The sequence below is a fragment of the Theobroma cacao genome, chromosome 3, assembly GCF_053813885.1.
Source record: "Theobroma cacao isolate CCN51 chromosome 3, ASM5381388v1, whole genome shotgun sequence".
NCBI lineage: Eukaryota > Viridiplantae > Streptophyta > Magnoliopsida > Malvales > Malvaceae > Theobroma > Theobroma cacao.
Window position 1 is genome coordinate 36,898,244 of NC_142641.1, and position 20,176 is coordinate 36,918,419.

Here is a 20,176-nt window from a genome sequence, read left to right on the forward strand (position 1 = left end):
TTTATAACAGATTACTGTAGTATAAGATTGCAATACAATCATATTATAACTAAAGGATATAATGTAATTATAATCCAAAACTAATGCAATCACATTACATTGTACTTTTTAATATTTTTAAAAATATTTTTATTCTTCAATTTTATTATTTTGTTAAAAATATTTTGTAATATTATAATTAAAATAAAATATATTAAAATAAAATATATAATATAAGAATTAAAAATTAAAATAAAATAAAATATAAGAAATTAAAATTTATATAATATAAGTAAAAGAAATTAAAATAAATATATAATATAAAAATTATATTAAAAAATAAAAATAAAATATATGATATTAAAAATATATTTAAGAGATGATATTATATAAAAATTAATAATAAAAAATATAAGTATATTAAACTTATATTTTAATAAATATGAATAATTTTAAAAATTAACATTACATTTCCAACAAAATACTTATAAACTAAAACTTCAATGATATATTACCTGTATTTTAATCATTATTTTATTTATATACCAAACACTATAATGTTATTTTCCTTACAATTACATTACTTGTAATCATATTATTTATAATCACTTTATCTATAATCATATTACATTATAAAATACTAAACACCACCTTACAGCAACATACTAATACATAATACGAACAAAAATCATAGTGTCATAGAAGCCCTAGGAATCCCTTTCATTAGCTTCCATTGCTGACCACTCCATCCCACGGATTCAATCACAGGTTTCCTATTCTCTTCAGCTTCCTCGAAACAGTAAACAGGTGCCTGCCAGTGGGAATCCCCCAGGACTGCTCCCACTTCAAAGGTCATAACATGAGCTGTGTACCCTACACGCTCAAAAAAGATTTCCAAAATCAAAATCAAGCATAACAGATGTTATGAATATTGCTCGAAGTTAATACCATACCTGTGTAGAAGGCCCAGTAAACAGGTCTCTTAGTGATGACATCCTCGTAGTACCGAATGAAGTCGACCTTCTCCCACACATTGCATAGGAAACCATCTTTTTCTTGTTGGCCTAAATAATTGGCTCCATCCAGCCAATTCGGGCGGAGAATGCCGACAGGAAAATGCAAGACTCTGCATTCCTTGTCAGAGTCCGGACTGTAGATATAGGAGGTGCCATTGTCCCATTCCAGGTCGTAAACGAGCTTGCCCAGCTGGTTCTGGATAATGTTGAAATTCCGGCCGTTGGGCCAGTCGTACCAGAGGTCTACTTTCTGGAGGGTGCCGCTGTTGTTCATGAAGAGAATTGAGTGGAACTGGAGAGGCCATGCTGCTGGAGTTGGGTCCTTGGATTTTGATGCCATCAGGGAGAGATGGAATGAGATAAATACAAGAAAGATGAAGATGGGTTTAACTGCAGAAGCCATTAAAAACTGATGAAGGAAAGAATAGCAACAGGCGAAGCAGACTCGTTGCTATGGAGAGAAGCGAGAAAGAGAGGGAGAGGATCAGTAGTTTGAGGTCGGCATTTATCCACGCAAGTTCCTCATACTTTTTACTTGGGGTATAAGAACACAAAATTGTTACAATTTCACTCCATCTCCAAACATCAATATCAGTATTGGATTTTCATCTTTAACATTAATAGATAAGCCATCAGCCGGGACAATTAAGCGGTTCGATGCATCAGGGCTTAATTGTTCAAAAATCAAAATTATGAAATTTAGCCATTTAGCCAATGACCTTTCGTCTTAACAGATTGTACCGTGAGTTCTGCAGTATGGAAGGTGCCAAGTCTAAGGTTCAAAGATCCACCAAGAACCACCGTTGTACCCGTGAATCTTGGGTTTTGAAAGAAGGGAGCAGAGGTAAGATAAACAAGGATTTCATTGTTTAGAGGGGTAAAAGATTTATGAAACTAAAGTTTTCACCATTTGACTGAAGGAGAAATAGAAAGCAATTATTCCTAGTTGGAGAAGTGGAACATTCAATTAAGTACAACCATTTGAGAAAGCACAGAGGACAGACAAAACAAAGATTGAGCCACAAATTTCTGCTATAGATCAATTCATGAAAGGTCAATGACAAAAAGAGCCAGGGCTTCTTGTATCTTCAGCTTCACTGCAGCCGTGCAGCCATCTTTATTCATATTATAGTATACAGTAATGAACAAACACATTATGCACTTTAATTTTGTTGTAAAATAGTAGTCTTCAGAACCTGCTATCTTAAAAACAATAGCAAAGCTACTGATTTCCTGTGATAGGGCTGTCACGACCTTTCTTGATATCATCCCACCCTCTCACCCATGGCTGGCCAGGTGTTGCTCGTGTCTCAGGAGCAGAATGGCTGTTGAGGTTTTTCAAGACCTTCTCTTGCACTATGGAGAAGACCTATAAAACCAACAAATCATGTAAGAACACAAGAGAAACAAAGAAACAAGAACATGGTGCAACTTTTATCTTTCAGACCATGTCTTACAGGATTAATGCTCACTGTCTCAGGTGGTTGTTCTTGACCAGTTAACCATTTCCAGAGGTCAGGGTTTTCCTGTAGAACAAAAATCTAATATTAAGACAATATGACAAACATTTGGACAATGAATTTTCAATTTGCAAGTCTTTCTCACTTTTCTCTCTCACCACGCTGTTTCTTTCTTCTTCTTCTTTTTTATCAAGTATGGAAAAATCGAGATGCAATTGAGTAGCATTTCTCAAAAAAATATAAATAAAAAATAAAAGTGGCTCTTAATATCAAATTTTTAGGTCTCTACTCAGCTGAAAAAGGCAAATGAGGATGTATGATTTGAACTATCGCAATAATCCAAAACTTAAAATACTCTGATGGAGAAAGAGCATTTATAAAGGGTTTTCGTTAGATAGTTTCATATGACTTTATGGTTAGACACACATGGTTCACTAGTTTTGTTCATATGTTCAGCAATATATAAGGTTTTATGTGAACATTTGCTGGAAGGCAAATTGACAGAGTCTCTAGTCTCAGCTGTGAATTTCCAGGGGACAAATCAATATCTTCTCAGTGACAAGAAAAGAAAGATTAGCTGCCAGCCGCAGGTCAAGCTTAATTAATTACAAGCCAAGGATTACAATGGAAAGCAAATATTAGTCGCTGATAAGCCTAGATGGAATTGCAACAAACCATAATTTGCAAAAAAGCAAAGATCAAATGCTGATAAGGCAAACTTAGCAAGCTAAAGGTTTATTGGCAGCCAGCCATGATTAACAGACATGAGATTTGTTATATCAAATTGACATGCAAATCATTTTACATGTTTAGCCCAAAGAATCCAATATAATTAGATGACATTAAAGACTTAAAAATCATAATTATCTGCCCGTAAGCTCATGTGGGAAAATATAGAGCTGGTTCAAAAAGCTCTAAATTTTAAATCAATAAGAAGTAACCTTCAAAAGCTTTGGGATTTAAATTCACTGGAAAACAAATCATGAATGTGCAGGTACACTTCAAATTGAAAGGAGTCAGATATATTTTTGGTCACAACCAAGAACTCTTTAATTCTACCATTAATATTGCAAAACCAAAGATATTGCTCAACTAGCAAGCACACATTATCATCCACCATGGTTTCATATAAGCAACTAAAAGCATGAAACAAACAAGAGAGTAGTTTGAACTTAAAAGCTTGTAAATTCAGTTTATAAGCAAACAAAAGTAAACTTTTTTTTTAAAGAAAAGATGGAGAAAGAAAGAAGAATACCAAATCAAGGACATGAACAAGAGCTTTAATTCCATTCTCATCCATGGAATAGATGTGTTCCTCCACCCATTTTCCCAGAACCAAATCCAGTTCCAAAAACCCTCTCTGCTTGCTCCTATACAGCAATCTATCAAAAACCCAAGAACCATCAAAACGCCTGCTAAATTTTGTGATCAGAATAAAAAAAAAAGTACCCCAAGATTAAAATGAAGAAAGATAACCTGTTAAACAGACGCCTTTTGCTTTCTTCGCTCGAGAGGTCGATGTCTAATGGCTGAGTGTTACTGATATTAGTGGAAGAAAATCTTGATACCCAACCATATTGTGGCCTGGTAAGAAAAGGAAAATGTTTCAAGAAAAAAAATAACAAAAGCAAAACAAAGGTGAAAAGAAAAATAGGTTACAGGTACCTGATAACGATCGTAGTCCGACTGGGGACGGTGGAAGAATTAAGGATTCGGTGGGCGTTAAGAAGAGCTCTTCTGAGGGTGGCCATTGGCTTTGATAACTGATTCTGGAGAAATGGGAAGAAGGAACAAAAAAAAAGTAGAAGAAATTGCAGGGACAATCGTGGGCCTTTCAAATACAAGAAGTTGGCCCTGGAAGTCTAGTGATGGCGTCGTGGCCTTTTTGGGTCCACAGGGAATTTCAGGTCTGAGGATCCAATGCCTGATAGTAGAATGGATTGGATGGTAGGTTTGGTAAATTGTTAAATTTGCTTTTGATCAGAATACAAACTCAATTTGCAATTTGAGTTCAGAGTTTTTGTAACTAAAATTTGCTTTTGGGTCATGAAGATGACTTCTCAGTAATTTTCTTTTCAACCTTGTTATTCTTCCATTATCAAATGAAATTAAACGAGTAAACAATCATAATTCCCTGTTCCAACCCTATGCAGCATACCTCCCTTGGAGGCACTCAATGAAACTGAGGCAGATCACCACTAGTTACCATTTTGCTCCTAATTTATGTTAGCATCAAACCATTAACATGTCCTCCATCAGCATTGGTTATTACCGTCACAAGAAGAGAGTGTTCTTTGTTTTTTTTTTTGGTCATCACTCCAGCTTTAAAAGAATAAAAAGAGCTAACTAGTAGTCTCAACATAAATCGAGTCCTCAATCTGAAAGATCAAATACAAAAGAACCCATAAACAAAAATACTTGATGAGCCTTAAACTAGAGCTTCATTGGTGGGAAGGAGCAATAAACATATTTTGACTTAAAAAAATTACCATAGAACTCGGAGTACTGTTTACACTCTGTTAAGTGTGTGACTATAATCCTTTTAAGGTTAAACAGATTGCACCTTCCATGTTTTCGAATTTCCATTTCAATAATAACAGGTGCTAGCTCTCATCCTTCGGTAGTTACCACAAGGCAATTATTTTTTGCATAATGCAGGGCAGACAAACCTTCTCAAACAAGTTGCTTTCAGCTGTTTTAAGCCATGAAATCTTCAAGAATAGAACGGATTCCTAAACCCTGCAATAGTAAGCTTCATAGCCTCAGAAGTTCACTTCCCGTCTCTCTGCAAAAAATTTTCCAGTTATTGCCACATCAGGAAGCAGGGCAAGCCAGACTCCAGTGTCAGCTGCATCCTCAGCTGAAATATTGCCTGCCCAACCTGTCATAGCAGTCTTCACCCATCCTGGGCAGTAACAGTTGATATATATCTTTTCACCTTCTGGCCGATCAGAGAGTTCTTTTGCCACCAGCCTAGTGTAAGCATTAACAGCAAGTTTAGATATTGAGTAGTCAGTGAATGTCTGAGGCCAACCACCTGATTGCCAAGTGTCATCTTCAACTTGTTGTAGGAAAGTAGACACTGTCCTATCAATCAGTTCCTCAGACAGAGTGTCCAAATTGAATAGTTCTTCTCTCAAATTTGCATCTTGAATTCTCTGTCAAAGAAAACCTAAAGTTAATCTACATCCAAAAGAAAGAATATATTGTGAAGTGGTATCAAGGAAATTAAAGGCTAATGACTTCTTTCACTCCCTCCAGAAAAAGTAAAGTATTAGAAATGGAGATCTCAAGAAAAATTATGAACAAAAATGCAATTTACAGTAGATGACCTTCAGCAATGTGTTGCATAAGAAATTACATAAATTCATTTATTCATACACAAAATAATGATGTCAATGAAACAGGCCAAGAGTCTAAGGTTCTCCTCCATCTGCATCAATCCCTCCCAGGTAAAAACTTCAACTTGAAGGGAACAATGCAACTGCCATAGACACATAACAAGTACATGCTAACACTTGCCTCTTACTCAACAGTTAGAATAATAGACATGCCTCTTTAAGTACGCGTGCACGGGCATGTAGCTACGCTAGAAGGCATAGCTGATGCGTTATCTTCTCCCACGAGGAAAGAGGGGAAGAGCCAGAACCAAAAGAAGTAAATAAATAGATCCACAATTTATTCACATACGGGAAAAAAATACAATGCCTATATTACAGAAGCAGAGACTAGACTCCAGCCCTAAACAGAAGGGAAGGAAGATAAAGTGTAGCAAGAAAAAGATTCCAGGAAGGAAGTGACCATGATTTACTAATTACTCACCTTAAAGACCCACAAATAATTGCACTAAGAAAGTAAAGAAAGTGCACCAAAAAAGAAGAGAAAAGAGAGAAGAGCTTAGTAGAAAAAAGTGGGTTGACTCTGTATATATGTTGAATAAAAGGAAGAGAATCATTGACTTACATTGCGCCGGCCATTTAGTTTACCTAGCCGTGAGCTCACATTAACAATACGAGCACCAGCAGCAGAAGGTCTCATTAATGGAATCATTGCTTTAATCATATTTTTGGTTCCATAATAGTTGGTGTCAACTACCTGCTGTGCAAATTGCACAGAATTATCAGACCCAAGATTGTAGTTAACACCTGCATTATTAACCTGCAAAATATAAGTTTGCATGAAAAAATCAAGAAAAATACAAAAGGTTGGGCAAAGCAGTAAGCTAAGCTAAATGCCCAGTGAAAGCGAAAAGCCAATCAAGAAGTAAAAACTAACATCAACTTTGAATTCCTACAATGAGTGGACAAACGATCAATGAATTTACATCTTACCAGAATATCTATGCCTCCATATTTTTCTTTTATCCATTCAGTAAACTCTGAAATTGATTCACCATCCAAGACATCAAGCTGATGGACATCCACATTGAAACCTCCTTCTTGTAAGACCTTGGCTGCTTCAATGCCAACACTAGTGTCCCTTGATGTTAGTATTACTGTCAATCCATGCCCGGCAAGTTGTCTTGCAATCTCAAACCCAATTCCTCTGTTAGCACCAGTTACCACAGCAATAGTTTCTTGTGACCACCACCTACAAGGAAACCAAAATTGTAAATCTTTGCAAGACTGTTTGAATAGAATGTGAAATGAATTCGGCACCTCTCCAATGCTTCAGTCTATGCTTCTTGAGTGCCTAATGCAAAGACAAAGCGTAACATGTATGTATAAAAAAGGTAAAGACTAGATTCTTCCAGTCCCATTGCGGCACCGGAGATGATCCATAGTCTGCTATTATTAATAAATTGTTCCAAGTAATAATCGCACAGTGAAAAGTGATGATAAAAAGAAAATTCCTTTATAGAAGATCACCAAGCAAGAAAAACAATATCAAACTTATTACATTAATATTAAGAGCATTACCAAACTAACTGCATTAATACTTGTCGTAATTAGACGAACAATCTTAAGAAAACAACCCCATTAATAATAAGAAACTGCAATGCTGAGGAGTGAGGATAATTAAGCGCCATGTGTCATTCAGTGTCTTATCCTGTAGAATTTCAGTCCAAATCTACACACATACTCCGCTTTCTCACCCTAATCTGTTGATATACCAATCTGGGTACTACCAATATCAAGGGAGAAAAAAAATGGAAAATTTTCCAAGGGAAAGACAGAAAGAGCGTACCTCTGATGATCAGAATAAGGAATGGTCCTAAGAAGGGAAATCTCTTGGAGTCTCTTCTCCCTTTTCTCCTTGGCTTTTTCCTTTTTCCCTGTCATCTCCCTAGTGCTTGCTCTTTCTTTCAGGTTTTAGGACAATTTCGAGGTGATGATGGGAGGAGCATGCAGGAAGTGACAAAACAAAAAGCAAGTTAATCTACGTATGTAGCTGAGACACAACAAAGAAAGACATGGTTGGCAACCTGGTAGCAACAGCTGCTTTGCTGTCGATCTCTCTAACTTCGGTGTTGCTGGTCAAATGTTCGGAGCTTATTTTTAGGTCAAATTTCCAATTTTTTTGCCTTCAGAAAAGTGAGATACCGTTGCTTATTATTTTCGCACCCCTAATTTCCGATCCTTGAATTATGGTTTTTACTTGCTAGGTTTTTTTTTGCCTTATCCATGAGCCTAGAAATTCAGTCACGTGATTAATAATTCTCCAGCTTAGTTATTTTATATACACTAGGATTGTGCCCGTAACTATATTACAGAAAAGATTATAAAAAATATAAATTATGTTAGAGTAAATTTTAATTTGACACTTTCAAAAGAGTTTGTAAGAAAAATTATCTAAATTGTATGAATGAATAGCTCTTGTTGGTAGAAAAAAAATAAATTAATATTAATTAAAAATAGTTATTTATTCTGGTATATATGATTATAAAATAGTATTTATTCAAAAAAGATAATAATCTTATCAAATATTATTAAATATATAATAAAATATTAAAAAGTGAGAGAGTATATATAACTTGTACTATTGACAGATTAAGATAAATGATTTTAGAATATAGAGCAACAATGTAATGTAAAAACCTTATTAATATAATTATTAATTTTTAGTAATATATGTCTTTTACGTATAAAATGAATAGCTAAAGATTGTTAAATTCAGTTGAATTATTTATTCAATGATGACTGTGTGTTATGTATATTAAGAAATAAGCAAACTTTTTTTATTGTTTTATTTTATTCAATAAATTTGATGGATATTTATTGAAATTTAAATATTCATGTAAAAAAAAGATGTTTAAATACTATGAATTCAAGTTTATATAGAATAAGTGTATATAGATAAAAAATAATATTAAGTTACAATTGATAAATATTAAATGAATTTATTCTTTAAGTATTAAAAATTAAAAATTATTATTTTTAAGTATTTTTTATTAAAATAAATAGAAGCAAATAAAAAAAACCTTTGAAATGTTAAAAATTACTTAATTTTGACATAAGATGTGAAAAAAAAAATCAAATTAAGAATGACATATGTCAATCAATTAACCCAATCAATTGCCTTACTTTTATATATATTATAGATATAATATGAATATAAATTATTTACATTTTTTACTTTACCATATATGAATTCATAATGAAATCTGATCGATCAATGACACTAATCATAATTTACTTAAAAATGATAGCGTGTGTTTGAGGAAGTGTTTTTTTTATGTGCAAATTTTTCAATTGTTAATGTTGGAACATTATAGAGCCACTTGCAATTAATGCTGATGAAACTATAGTTTGAATTTAGAAATTGGAAACTATATAAATTTGTATATGGGCTTTGGCTGCCCCTGTATCTCATTGGATCATAATGAGACCAGGTGCAGTAAGTAATCACAATTACACAATTGAGCTATTAAGATTACATCACAGGATTAGACTAAGAAATTAAACTACTAATTTTTGTCACCATTTGTCACCATGGTTATGTAAGAAGACAAATTACAAATTTTGGTCGTCATGATTACCTAGGTTACTTATTAGTCTCACCAAATAAATTTTATTTAACTTCATTTGGTCCGATTGATTTTTTATTATATTATATTATTTTTTGTTACTTACCTTTTATTTTTATTTTTACTGTCTAATTTTTTAAGAGAAAATAGTAAAATATAAATCAAATGAAACCTTAATCTTTTTTTTTTCATTTTACCTTTTTTTTACGAAACCTATAACTTGTATCCATAAAATATAAGAAACGATAGCTTGTAAAATGAATTCGGCAAATGGTTGTGTTGTAGATTCGACCTTAAGGTCACCTATCAAGGTTGATCGTGAAATGAAAGGATGGGGGCAAAAGGTTCCAATGGTTGGAGACAATGGCGATCGTTCCAGTCGGTTCCGTCCACAACTAAAAGAGATAGGGGATGGGCATTGTTCTCCTCATCTAGATAGATGGTCAATGTCTCTTTACTTCCAAATTCCAATCTTTTATTGCCTTGGAAGGAGATATTGTCAGAGAAACGACACATGGAACAAGCCTAACATATGACTGGGAGACTTGTCTTCTTCTGCTTTAATGCTTTTGATGGAACTTTTCTTTTTATTTTCAGTTTTTGGCCCACCTGATGGAACTAGTGTTTTCTTTTTTCGATAAGTTCAACCTTGTGAATGTTGATGTTATCACCAGCAAAAGAAATGATTTTTCCTGGCGTTTTTTGATTGGAAATAGCCTACACAAGCAGCAGTTACTCTCCATGGAAATTGAAGTTTTGTTGGCTAATGAATGTTCACGTCATATCAGTGTGAAAAATTAGCGTCATGGCTTATGTTTCTGCATCTTAGATTTATCTTCTTTTATAGACAAAATTCCCATATTCAAACAAGTTTTCGGCTACTGTCATGAACAGGTAGTACGTAAGCAATGCTGTCATCAGAAGGCACGTGGCGAAGACCCGTGCACTCCCTTGACTTTGAATCCTATTGATATAATCTCAACTACAAAAGCATGGGCAATTGTCCAGCCTGAACTTCGAGCGTTCAGACGAGTGGTGCACGCAGACGCAGCGGTGGTTGAAGTTATCTCAGAAACGTTCGGGTACGGTGCTTTACGAGTTTTCCGAAGACAGCAGCTTTAAGTTTCTTCTTCATTGGTAATCCCATCCGAATTTCAGCGTTCTTTTTCTTTGGGTTTTCTTTTCATTGGATTGCTCTGACGATGGAATTGATAATTTCCCGTGTGTGTAATTCCTCCCCAGATTGCACGCAGTTGTAGTTCGCTGAAATCCCAATTGGAAATCCTCAGTGTTGTGTTTGTTTTATGCCCATGCACCACGCTGGATCCATTTCAGAAAACATATATCTCTTTTGCATGGGTGATGATTACTTTGAATATATATTAAAGCATAGTGATTCTTATTGCTTTCAAAATTATACTTGAAAACTATAGAAGCAAATTGGCTTAAAGTGACTAATTAAAAAGGATCCTTTTCAATTTTAAGAATATTGGTTTGCTTCCATGGAACTGTTCTGAAGAATCATAGTGGAAAGAAATCACAATTCACTAATGATTTTGTTGTTTTAACAGTCGTACGTCAGAGTTACATCATATAAGTATTTGTACTGGTTCCAAGTGAAGCATCTATTTGAGTTGCCTATACGAAATCTTTGTAGTATTTTGCAGATATTTTATAACATCCCATACAACTAACTGTTTTCTTATTTTATTACTTTTGGGATTTTTGATTCGATTGAAATAAATAGTCAGCTTAGAAGAGATCATATAGTCTGACTCAAGATGTTCAAATTGACAGGAAAATGAAAATTTATAATCGAGGACAGTTACTTTTGGTTGGAATTTTGTTGACGCTAAGTTTGCAAGCAATTTGGGGAAAGGAAAATAAGATAAAAACTGCTGTTTTTCTATCACCTAAGTTTGAGCTCGGACCAGGATCAGTGGAAAATAGATACTATTACGATATGGACTTTCCAAAAGGTCATATTGCCTTGAAAAGTTTCAATGGAGAAGTGATTGATGAGGCAGGCAATCCTGTTCCTCTCCATGAGACTTATCTCCATCACTGGGTTGTTGCAAGATACTATGCACGTAAAGGTGTGGACGTATCAAAGTTTAATGAAAGTAAAAAGCTTCACAGCTCAGATTATATTTCTGGGAGAAATAGTGGGATTTGTCAGGGTGGAGTTCTTGGTCAGTATTTTGGCCTTGGGTCTGAGACACGAAGAACTGCAACTCATGTTCCTGATCCATATGGAATAGAAGTCGGTAATCCTTCTGAGATTCCTTCGGGTTTTGAGGAGATATGGCTGCTTAATATTCATGCAATTGATACAAGGGGTGTGGAAGATAGGTTGGGATGTACCGAATGCAGGTGTGATTTGTATAATGTAACAGAGGATGAATATGGAAGACCCTTGAGGCCAGACTACAAAGGGGGTTTGTCGTGTTGCTATGATCGCACACAATGCAGGTTGAAACAAGGGTTTGAGGGCGTCAGAAGAACGCTTTACCTTAGATACACTGTGAAGTGGGTCGATATTGATAGCTCTATTGTGCCTGTTAAAATCTATATATTTGACATCACTGATAGTTGGAAAAGGTCTGGTAATTCAACAGGGATTAATGCAGAGCACCATTGCAAGGTAGATGAACTGTTTATGTGCTGCAACAATCTTTTTGTCATTCAAATTCTTTCTGAAATATCAAGTCATTGGAATACCTTTGATGCAGGTGGAATATGATGTTGAATCTTGCAGTACCACTGGATTGGCTGATGATGGGTGCGTTGACACCAAAAGAATAAGCCTTGACATGCCATTTGGTGGTTATGTCATATATGGTGTTGCACACCAACATTCAGGGGGCTCTGGTTCTGCTCTCTACAGAGAGGTATTAAAATGGCTTGTTTCTACTTTACACTTTTGTGTAACTTTTTCCACTTTTTTTTGGGCCTCCATCAAAGTTGCATTTCTTTTTAAGTATATATATTGAAGCTTTATTAGTTTCTATAGTTCTATATATATTTATCAGGAATTGTCATTTGAACAGACTTATGCTTTAGCTTCCTTTCCTCAGTTACTCTTGGCTTCCATAGATGTATTGTTACAAAGATGAAGTAGATTTGCATTTGCAACGCCATTTTTTATACTTATCCCTTTAATTAGAATTGTCTTCTAAATGCTTGATGCAGTTTTCATCCTAGTTTTACATAATGATGATGTATCTTCCCAATTTTTATTTTTTATTTTTATCATGGAGGGACGACATAATAGAGAGTGGTCAGTGTGCAATTTCCAGTGGGCCTGCCCATGTTAACCTTATAACTCTAGCTGCAACTATGGATCCTAGTATTCAGAAACTAGGCTTGTTTTAGGATTGATATAGCTACTTGACCTCTGGTCCTCAAAGGTGCTCTTATTCCCTGAGGAACAGAGGCTCATTTATGTTCAATAACTACTTGTTTGCAATTCTATGTTATCCAGAATACCGCAGTTACTCCGGCTTGTTAGACCCCCTTCCCATATATGTTATAGGAATGTTGACAACTGCTAATTCTAAAGAAATTTAAATGTGTTATGTGATCATTTAGTGAACTCCAGTAATGTGATTTCTTGTTCTGATGACGATCTGTTTGCCTGTTTGCATATGGTGAATTTAGAATGGCCAACTTTTGTGTTCCTCAATACCGACTTATGGGGAGGGGGAGGAAGCAGGAAATGAAGCTGGTTACATTGTAGGAATGTCCACCTGCTATCCTCAACCAGGAACTGTCAAGATATCCAAGGGGGAGACTCTGATTCTGGAATCTAATTACAGTAGTATCAGACATCATACCGGAGTCATGGGCCTTTTTTACATTTTGGTTGCAGATGAATTGCCCAAGCCAATGCGTACCTTACGCGCTGTTGTTCAAGTAAGTTTCAATTTCTCAAATGGATGAAGAAAATTCATCAGTTTAACTAGATGTATGTTCTTAAGCATAGTCATTAACTGTAGGAGATAAAAGAAATTTCTGCTAGTATTGAGAGACATGATCAGACCGTTTAAGATCATTACTTACACGAAGCAAATATTTGATAGGTGCTGGTTAAATGATATTCATGGTTAAATATGCAGTCTAGTTGATATGGATCAAAATTTTCGTTTTTGAAGTAGAAATTTATATTTCTTCAACAAGTGTTTAGGCAACATTACATCAATAGCGATGAAAGCTTCTTTTTAGTAAAAGGCAAAAGAATAGTTTGCTCTATACTCACTGCATGCCTTGGTTGCAATGATGCTTTTTGATCATAGACAACTTAGATTAAATCTCTGATATTTTTATGATCTCATGCAGACACAGGACAGTATCATACTGTTAACTATCCTCTGGGCTGCGGTAGCACTGATGGGTGTGGTAACAGTTGTTGCTGTTGCCATTCGTTATCAGCTTAAACATGAGAGAGAAGATGGCTACGAAGCAATTATGATGTGAATATATATATATATATATATATATATATATGTTGTTATGAGCTGTAGTGTGTATTGCATTTAAAATTTCCAGGAATTTTGTAGTCAAATTAGTGATATATAGGCATGAATAATGCAACTCTTTATAATAGTTTGAACATATTAATACCAGTCTTTGTCTCCATATTTTATGAAGTTCTTTTATTATTATGAACTTCCATATATGGAAGCCATTTGTAGCCTTTAGAACAGGGTAAGGTGTTTTAGTGGTCCAAATAGGATTTGGCAATTGCTCAGACTCTTTGCAGTTCTGCTTCTGCATATGCAAATCCTGCAAATATAGGCAGGACAAGTGGAATGAGGGTGGCAATGCGCCCTTTGCTGCCACGGATATCTCTGGAAAATTTTATTCACATCTATTCTTAAGCATATACATGGCAGTTGGCACCTTCTAATGGTTAAAAAAAAATTCACAAAAGGTTATGCTATTGTGCAGAAAAACTTTTAATCCATTGCAACTAGCCCATATCATTTCCTAAAGGTACTTTTGGACAAAAAATATATATATATATATATATATAATACTTCAAAAATTATTTAAATTATTTAAAAAAAGTTAAATAAATTATTAATTTCTTTTCACAAATTAAAATTTTTTATATTTTTATTTTAAAATAAATAAAAATTTATAATTAATAGTTAATTAATTATCATTTGTCTAATTTGTTATTTTATATTTCATTATATTAATGTAATATGTTAACATGTTATAACAAATAAAAATATGAAATACAAGTGTCAATACACATATAATATTTTTTACTCCTCATGTCAGCGTTATATTAGATATAAAAATAATAATATTTATTTTCATTAATAATAATAATTAATTATTAATTATAAATATTTATTTAATTTAAAATAAAAATATATAAATTTGATCAAACACATAAGAAAATAAAAATTTATTTAAAAATTTTCAAATAATTGAAGAATTTTTTACAAATATTATATATACAAAAATAAATTAAAAATATATTTAAAAATCTTAGTTGAGATTTACTCAAGACTTGGATAAAAAAGAAGAAAAGTAAAGAATAGCGAAATTTCCAAACAAGGCAGAAGAAAAAAAGTAGGCACAACCCTTCACCAGCCAAATTTAAGGAGAGAAAAAGAGAAGAAAAAAAAAAAGCATTTCGTAATTAATCAATTTAAAATTAAAAAAAAAAAGATGAGATAAAATATCTTTCTTTCTTTCCTCAAGTAGCCTCTTCTTCCTTGAATCACCGTAGACAGAGGAAGGGAGCAAGGTTAAAAGAAAAAACCAAAAGGAACCCAGAAATTTAATCTCTGTTTTTCTGACTATTGACTTGGCTCAAAGCCCACAAAAAGGAACTTGGAAGATCTAGAGCTTTGGGGCCAAGACGTGTTATCTCAGTCTCTGGAACCACACCCTTCTTCTACCTTCAATAATCTTGCACGTGTATTTTTCCAATTTGTAATCACTTTAACAATCGATCTCTTCCTCTCTCCTTACCTTCCTTTTTTCACCCGTATGTTCTTGGTTGGAACCGCTGGTTTTGTTTTTCCTTCTTTCAATCTGCTATTAATATTGCTTCTACGATGGATTGATACCGGAAGGGAAAAGGAAAACCCATTAATAAACCTTTGAATGAATGTCATTTATTTGATGTAATAAGCCTGTTCCTTTGGAATTTTGACTCCCTTTTTCCTTCTTTTTGACCTTCCCCTCTCTAAGCAAAGAAAAGTCTGCATCTTTTGTCCTCTTTTTCTCGCTAGTTCGAGTCAAATTTTTGGATCCTCCTCCTATTTGATTATTGGGTATATTACTCTCCCTCAAAAACAGAAGAAAACAAGGGGCCCTTTTTATGTTATTTATTTATTCCCCATCTTATAAAACAGATCTCTTTCTTTCCAAATCTCCATGCTTGCAGAAAAGAAGAGCAACCCCAAGACACAGCATTCGCGGAAAAATTGGTGAAATTTGCCGAGGTAGTTAGAAACGTTGTCGTTTTTCCTTGTCATGTCTGGGGCAGCAGGGCCTGTGGAGCATGTAGGCTTGCCTAAAATGGAGGCAAAATCCAAACCCGGATGCTGCAACCCGGTCAAAAAACCTGGACCCGTCTCAATGGATCATGTTCTTTTAGCATTACGTGAGACCAAGGAAGAAAGGGACTTGAGGATTCGGAGTTTGTTCAATTTTTTTGATGCAGCCAATGTGGGATTTTTGGATTATGCCCAGATCGAAAAGGGTCTCTCTGCTTTGCAGATTCCGGCTGAGTATAAGTACGCGAAAGATCTGTTGAAAGTTTGTGATGCAAACAGAGATGGGCGCGTGGATTATCACGAGTTTAAGAGGTATATGGATGATAAGGAGCTTGAACTTTATAGGATTTTCCAAGCTATTGATGTGGAGCACAATGGGTGCATTTTGCCTGAGGAGCTTTGGGATGCGCTTGTTAAGGCTGGTATACTATGCTCTTTACTATTATTTTATAATTGGACTTCTTTGTTTTTTGATTTCTTAGTTTTATTTCTCTTATCTTGATATGTTTGATTCGTTTGGTTGAGGTGGTTGCATTGATTAGGTTGATAGTGAAATCAATAAAAAGTTTGGACAACTTGTGGTTTTTTGCTTATAAATTGAGAAGCTGTATGTTGCTTTCAGTCTTTTTAATGTCCCTTTCAGTGGAAGCACTTGCAATCATTGTGAGATTGGAGAACTTGCTTTCGCATTGCTTGTAATTGGAACCGCTGCTAGGTACATGTAAAAAAAGTAGATAGCATTAACTAGTAATTTATCCCAAGGCATTAGTTTGGATTGCAATATAATTTCTACTTGTATGTTTTTGTTGTTTGCAAGAGAATTTGTGGTGCGGTTTCTTGTTCTGCAACAGTCAGCACACGAACTAATTACACACTAGAACTTTATGTTCTTACTTTGTACAAAATCTTTTACTAATAATTTCTAATTGGCTAACTTCCTTGGAGACTAATTAAAGTGATTAAATATAGAAAGCTGCTATGCTCAATGAGGGGTGACTATAGTAGCACATTTTTCAATTTTTGTTGGTGGCAGGTTGAATTCATTTTGTGATATTTTGGTGCTTAAAATCTTTTCCGGGGTGAAACACGTATAATTATTTCCATTATCTAGATATATTTTGAGATTTTGGTGTGGGTTCCTGGATAACAAGCTTGAATGAGACAGTCTTAGGGCCAATGAAATGTTGTTTATCTTAGGTAAAATTTTTGAAATAGTTGATGCTAAATGGATTGCATCATATTTATCAGGTGTGTAGTTTATATCAAAACTTATATATAATGGAAGTATAATTGGATGTCTTCCACTTTCTGTCAGATGTCAGTGTATGTTGACAGTTGTGTCACGTGGCCTTTGGAGTGGCAAATGGCAGTACAGAAATATAAGCCTTGACCTTGACATTGGAGATCGTTATAGAGCTTAACTGAACTGTATTTTAACTGTTAATATAGAGTTGTGGGTATGTAATGTCTTGTTCAAATTTGTAAAGGAATTTGGAAGATGTTATGCTTAGGTGTTAGGAAGCTGCCTCCACCAGTTTGTTTCAGCAAAGCCTTTGTTTGAAATTAACATTGAAGTATGTCAATGGAAAACTATGAGAGGCCATAAAGCTTCATATGCCAGATGAGTTTCCTATTGTGTGGATATGTTAAACTTATCTTATTTCAGTTCTTAAAACAACAGAAGAAGAAAGGACTTTGAATGAATTTTTGAGTCTGGTGTTCTTTTTGTGCTCAAAGATGTGCTCTTTTAGTTACAAACTTTTCTGAAACCAAAGTTTTGGTATGCAGAAATCTGAACTATGGTTTCATTCTATTTTAGAGGAATGCTAGTAAGTATTTTCTTTTCTCTAATATCTATGTTAAATGTGAATCTGTGAGTTTTATGTTTCTTTTATGAATGCATGTGTATTTGTTGAGGTACCTCAATTAGTCCAATGGTTTGGCACCAAAGGTTCTATGTGAGCTTTTTAGGGAACGTTGCCACTACTGAAGGAGAGTGTTTGTCTGGCCTGATATTTGAGACTGTCTTGTTGGTATACTCATGTCATGGGTCAGTTTGTTTGGCTTGATAGTCGAGACAGTTTCTTGTTGATATAAAACTTATGGGTCGGTTTATTTTGCTTGATGCTTGAGACAGTTTCTTGTTGGTATAAAATTTATGGGTCAGTTATTTTGCTTGATGCTTGGGACAGTTTCTTCTGCTTATATATTTATATTTCTGTTGGTTTTTTTACAAAATGAGTAAACATGTCACAGACTTGGACTTGTGCATGTTAATGATGAATCTGGTGCTCCCCTTCATGATCGTTCTTTCATGTCTCTAAACTTTTTGGAATCATAATTTGGGATTTAAAGAGATTGGGAAGCTGTGGATTTCTTCTATGGTACTTGACCTGTGGTGTACTTTGTGGGCTTAAAGGAAGTGCTTCCTTATTGAATTTACACTTATCCAATGAAAATGCAGGATAGTTCCTTGCATCATGATTTTTCTGATTTAGTTCTTTTAAATGCTTCATGTGGAAGGGCTGGTAGTTCCCATGATTGCAAGGAAACAGTTGTTTTCATCTTATAAGCCCTGGCAGTTTGTTTTTTGCAGGGATTGAAATTGATGATGAGGAGCTTGCTCGTTTTGTAGAGCATGTTGACAAGGACAATAATGGGATTATAACTTTTGAAGAATGGAGAGATTTCCTTCTACTCTATCCTCATGAAGCTACTATTGAGAACATCTATCATCATTGGGAAAGGGTTTGCCTTGTAGATATTGGAGAACAGGCTGTTATTCCTGAAGGAATCAGTAAGCATGTTAAGAGAAGCAAATATTTTATTGCAGGAGGAATAGCAGGAGCAGCTTCTCGTACTGCAACTGCTCCTCTTGATCGCCTTAAGGTGGTATTGCAAGTGCAGACTACACGTGCTTGTATTTTGCCAGCTGTAAAGAAGATATGGAAGCAAGATGGTCTCTTGGGGTTTTTTCGAGGTAACGGGTTAAACGTTGTGAAGGTAGCACCTGAAAGTGCAATCAAGTTCTATGCATATGAAATGTTAAAGAATGTAATGGGAGACAGTATGGGGTATAAGAAGGGTGATATAGGTGCCAGTGGGAGACTTATTGCTGGTGGCGTAGCAGGTGCGGTGGCACAATCTGCTATCTATCCAATGGATCTTGTAAAAACTCGGTTGCAGACTTGTGCTTCTGAAGGTGGAAGGGCTCCAAAGCTGGGGAAACTAACTAGGGATATATGGGTTCAGGAGGGACCTCGAGCATTTTATAAAGGTCTTGTGCCATCTCTTCTTGGGATTATCCCGTATGCTGGCATCGACCTTGCTGCCTATGAGACCTTGAAAGATTTTTCAAGGACATATATTCTTCAAGATGGTGGTACTTTCTGTCAGCTTCTTGTGTTTTGGGCTTCTAATTGGTTTTTTTCTTTTTTTTTTGGTTACTTATTTTTCATTAATTTGGGAGTTTCTTCTGGATATCTTATTCAATTTGCTTTCTGATGATTTGTTTTTTTAATTGTAGAAGATCCAGGTCCTCTTGTGCAACTAGGTTGCGGAACAGTTTCAGGAGCTCTAGGAGCAACCTGTGTTTATCCCTTGCAGGTTATTAGAACGAGGTATGATTTTTACTTTCAAAAAAAAAAAAAAAAGAATGAGGTATGATTTTGAAGTGTACAAGTCCCTTTTTTCTGATAATATGGGTTCATCCACATCAGGCAATGGTTTTGATATTTGTATCCACATTTTTGTTGTATTTGCTTAGTGCTGACATTTAGTTTTTTTGTTTTCCCAGACTGCAAGCTCAACATGCTACCTCTGCTGCTGCGTATAAGGGAATGTCTGATGTATTTTGGAGAACACTTCAGAATGAAGGTTATAGAGGTTTCTACAAAGGACTCGTTCCTAATCTTCTCAAAGTTGTCCCAGCTGCAAGCATTACATATTTGGTTTATGAGGCTATGAAAAAGAGTCTAGATCTTGACTAGGGAAGTTCTGTAGTCAGGCCCAGTGACCTTAAGTTTATTGCAGAAAGGAAAGTAGAGGTGATGATAAATATAACGATAATAAGATAATTAAACAAGTAGGTGATATGATTTTTGGGTTATATGATAGGTGGTAATTCCCTTCAGAGAATGGGGTGCATAGTTTTGTAGTAAAAAATATTTCTCGGCTTATCTAAACTAAATGTTGAGAATCGGGTTTAAATGGCATAATCATGTCTTACTTCAA

The 20,176-nt window shown here is 34.8% G+C and overlaps 5 protein-coding genes across 12 annotated transcripts; 2 read left to right on the forward strand and 3 right to left on the reverse strand.

Moving 5' to 3' along the window:
• Positions 1-490: 490 nt before the first annotated feature.
• On the reverse strand, positions 491-1,678 carry LOC18605220 (uncharacterized protein At4g14100-like). Its single transcript, XM_007038109.3, has 2 exons — positions 933-1,678; positions 491-852 (listed from the first exon to the last, which is right to left on the reverse strand). Exons 1-2 carry the CDS (start codon positions 1,396-1,398, stop codon positions 668-670), a joined length of 651 nt encoding a protein of 216 aa, XP_007038171.3. The 5' UTR covers positions 1,399-1,678; the 3' UTR covers positions 491-667.
• A 331-nt stretch (positions 1,679-2,009) lies between these two features.
• SDHAF2 (succinate dehydrogenase assembly factor) lies at positions 2,010-4,279 on the reverse strand. Its single transcript, XM_007038110.3, has 5 exons — positions 4,121-4,279; positions 3,932-4,039; positions 3,711-3,837; positions 2,453-2,521; positions 2,010-2,364 (listed from the first exon to the last, which is right to left on the reverse strand). Exons 1-5 carry the CDS (start codon positions 4,204-4,206, stop codon positions 2,218-2,220), a joined length of 537 nt encoding a protein of 178 aa, XP_007038172.3. The 5' UTR covers positions 4,207-4,279; the 3' UTR covers positions 2,010-2,217.
• Positions 4,280-4,778: 499 nt separating this feature from the next.
• On the reverse strand, positions 4,779-8,045 carry LOC18605222 (short-chain dehydrogenase/reductase 2-like). 2 transcript variants are annotated; one of them, XM_088804405.1, is made up of 5 exons: positions 7,881-8,045; positions 7,643-7,757; positions 6,787-7,045; positions 6,419-6,613; positions 4,779-5,613 (listed from the first exon to the last, which is right to left on the reverse strand). In XM_088804405.1, exons 2-5 carry the CDS (start codon positions 7,735-7,737, stop codon positions 5,218-5,220), a joined length of 945 nt encoding a protein of 314 aa, XP_088660531.1. In that variant the 5' UTR covers positions 7,738-7,757; positions 7,881-8,045; the 3' UTR covers positions 4,779-5,217. The 2 variants fall into 2 exon arrangements, with proteins under 2 accessions (XP_088660531.1, XP_007038173.1); XM_007038111.3 differs by having other exon boundaries at positions 7,643-8,045.
• Positions 8,046-10,352: 2,307 nt separating this feature from the next.
• Positions 10,353-14,047, forward strand: LOC18605223 (stress up-regulated Nod 19 protein). Of its 3 annotated transcripts, XM_088804740.1 has the most exons (6): positions 10,399-10,559; positions 10,665-10,781; positions 11,220-12,066; positions 12,155-12,313; positions 13,083-13,337; positions 13,761-14,047. In XM_088804740.1, the coding sequence occupies exons 3-6, from the start codon at positions 11,224-11,226 to the stop codon at positions 13,896-13,898; spliced, it is 1,395 nt and encodes a 464-aa protein (XP_088660866.1). In that variant the 5' UTR covers positions 10,399-10,559; positions 10,665-10,781; positions 11,220-11,223; the 3' UTR covers positions 13,899-14,047. The 3 variants fall into 3 exon arrangements, with proteins under 3 accessions (XP_017974009.2, XP_088660866.1, XP_017974008.2); XM_018118520.2 differs by lacking the exon at positions 10,665-10,781 and having other exon boundaries at positions 10,353-10,504; XM_018118519.2 differs by lacking the exon at positions 10,665-10,781 and having other exon boundaries at positions 10,404-10,559.
• Positions 14,048-15,125: 1,078 nt separating this feature from the next.
• LOC18605224 (calcium-dependent mitochondrial ATP-magnesium/phosphate carrier protein 2-like) lies at positions 15,126-20,176 on the forward strand. 5 transcript variants are annotated; one of them, XM_007038115.3, is made up of 5 exons: positions 15,127-15,718; positions 15,832-16,365; positions 18,540-19,325; positions 19,470-19,563; positions 19,740-20,176. In XM_007038115.3, exons 2-5 carry the CDS (start codon positions 15,921-15,923, stop codon positions 19,930-19,932), a joined length of 1,518 nt encoding a protein of 505 aa, XP_007038177.1. In that variant the 5' UTR covers positions 15,127-15,718; positions 15,832-15,920; the 3' UTR covers positions 19,933-20,176. The 5 variants fall into 5 exon arrangements, with proteins under 5 accessions (XP_017973553.1, XP_017973554.1, XP_017973555.1 ...); XM_018118064.2 differs by having other exon boundaries at positions 15,126-16,365; positions 19,473-19,563; XM_018118065.2 differs by having other exon boundaries at positions 15,126-16,365; positions 18,540-19,322.

What these genes read in the sequence shown, in the direction of transcription:
- LOC18605223 (XM_018118520.2), top strand. Translation starts at nt 11,224, where the DNA reads ATGAAAATTTATAATCGAGGACAGTTACTTTTGGTTGGAATTTTGTTG. An exon ending in ATGCAGAGCACCATTGCAAG is followed by an intron (nt 12,067 to 12,154) that starts GTAGATGAACTG and finishes CCTTTGATGCAG; the next exon opens with GTGGAATATGATGTTGAATC. An exon ending in GTTCTGCTCTCTACAGAGAG is followed by an intron (nt 12,314 to 13,082) that starts GTATTAAAATGG and finishes TGGTGAATTTAG; the next exon opens with AATGGCCAACTTTTGTGTTC.
- LOC18605224 (XM_018118063.2), top strand. Translation starts at nt 15,921, where the DNA reads ATGTCTGGGGCAGCAGGGCCTGTGGAGCATGTAGGCTTGCCTAAAATG. An exon ending in GGATGCGCTTGTTAAGGCTG is followed by an intron (nt 16,366 to 18,539) that starts GTATACTATGCT and finishes TGTTTTTTGCAG; the next exon opens with GGATTGAAATTGATGATGAG. An exon ending in TTGCAGGTTATTAGAACGAG is followed by an intron (nt 19,564 to 19,739) that starts GTATGATTTTTA and finishes TTGTTTTCCCAG; the next exon opens with ACTGCAAGCTCAACATGCTA.
- SDHAF2 (XM_007038110.3), bottom strand. Translation starts at nt 4,206, where the DNA reads ATGGCCACCCTCAGAAGAGCTCTTCTTAACGCCCACCGAATCCTTAAT. An exon ending in TTGTTCATGTCCTTGATTTG is followed by an intron (nt 2,522 to 3,710) that starts GTATTCTTCTTT and finishes TTTGTTCTACAG; the next exon opens with GAAAACCCTGACCTCTGGAA. An exon ending in AGACAGTGAGCATTAATCCT is followed by an intron (nt 2,365 to 2,452) that starts GTAAGACATGGT and finishes TTGGTTTTATAG; the next exon opens with GTCTTCTCCATAGTGCAAGA.
- LOC18605220 (XM_007038109.3), bottom strand. Translation starts at nt 1,398, where the DNA reads ATGGCTTCTGCAGTTAAACCCATCTTCATCTTTCTTGTATTTATCTCA. An exon ending in TTACTGGGCCTTCTACACAG is followed by an intron (nt 853 to 932) that starts GTATGGTATTAA and finishes TTGAGCGTGTAG; the next exon opens with GGTACACAGCTCATGTTATG.
- LOC18605222 (XM_088804405.1), bottom strand. Translation starts at nt 7,737, where the DNA reads ATGACAGGGAAAAAGGAAAAAGCCAAGGAGAAAAGGGAGAAGAGACTC. An exon ending in ATGGAGGCATAGATATTCTG is followed by an intron (nt 6,614 to 6,786) that starts GTAAGATGTAAA and finishes TATATTTTGCAG; the next exon opens with GTTAATAATGCAGGTGTTAA. An exon ending in AACTAAATGGCCGGCGCAAT is followed by an intron (nt 5,614 to 6,418) that starts GTAAGTCAATGA and finishes TTTCTTTGACAG; the next exon opens with AGAATTCAAGATGCAAATTT.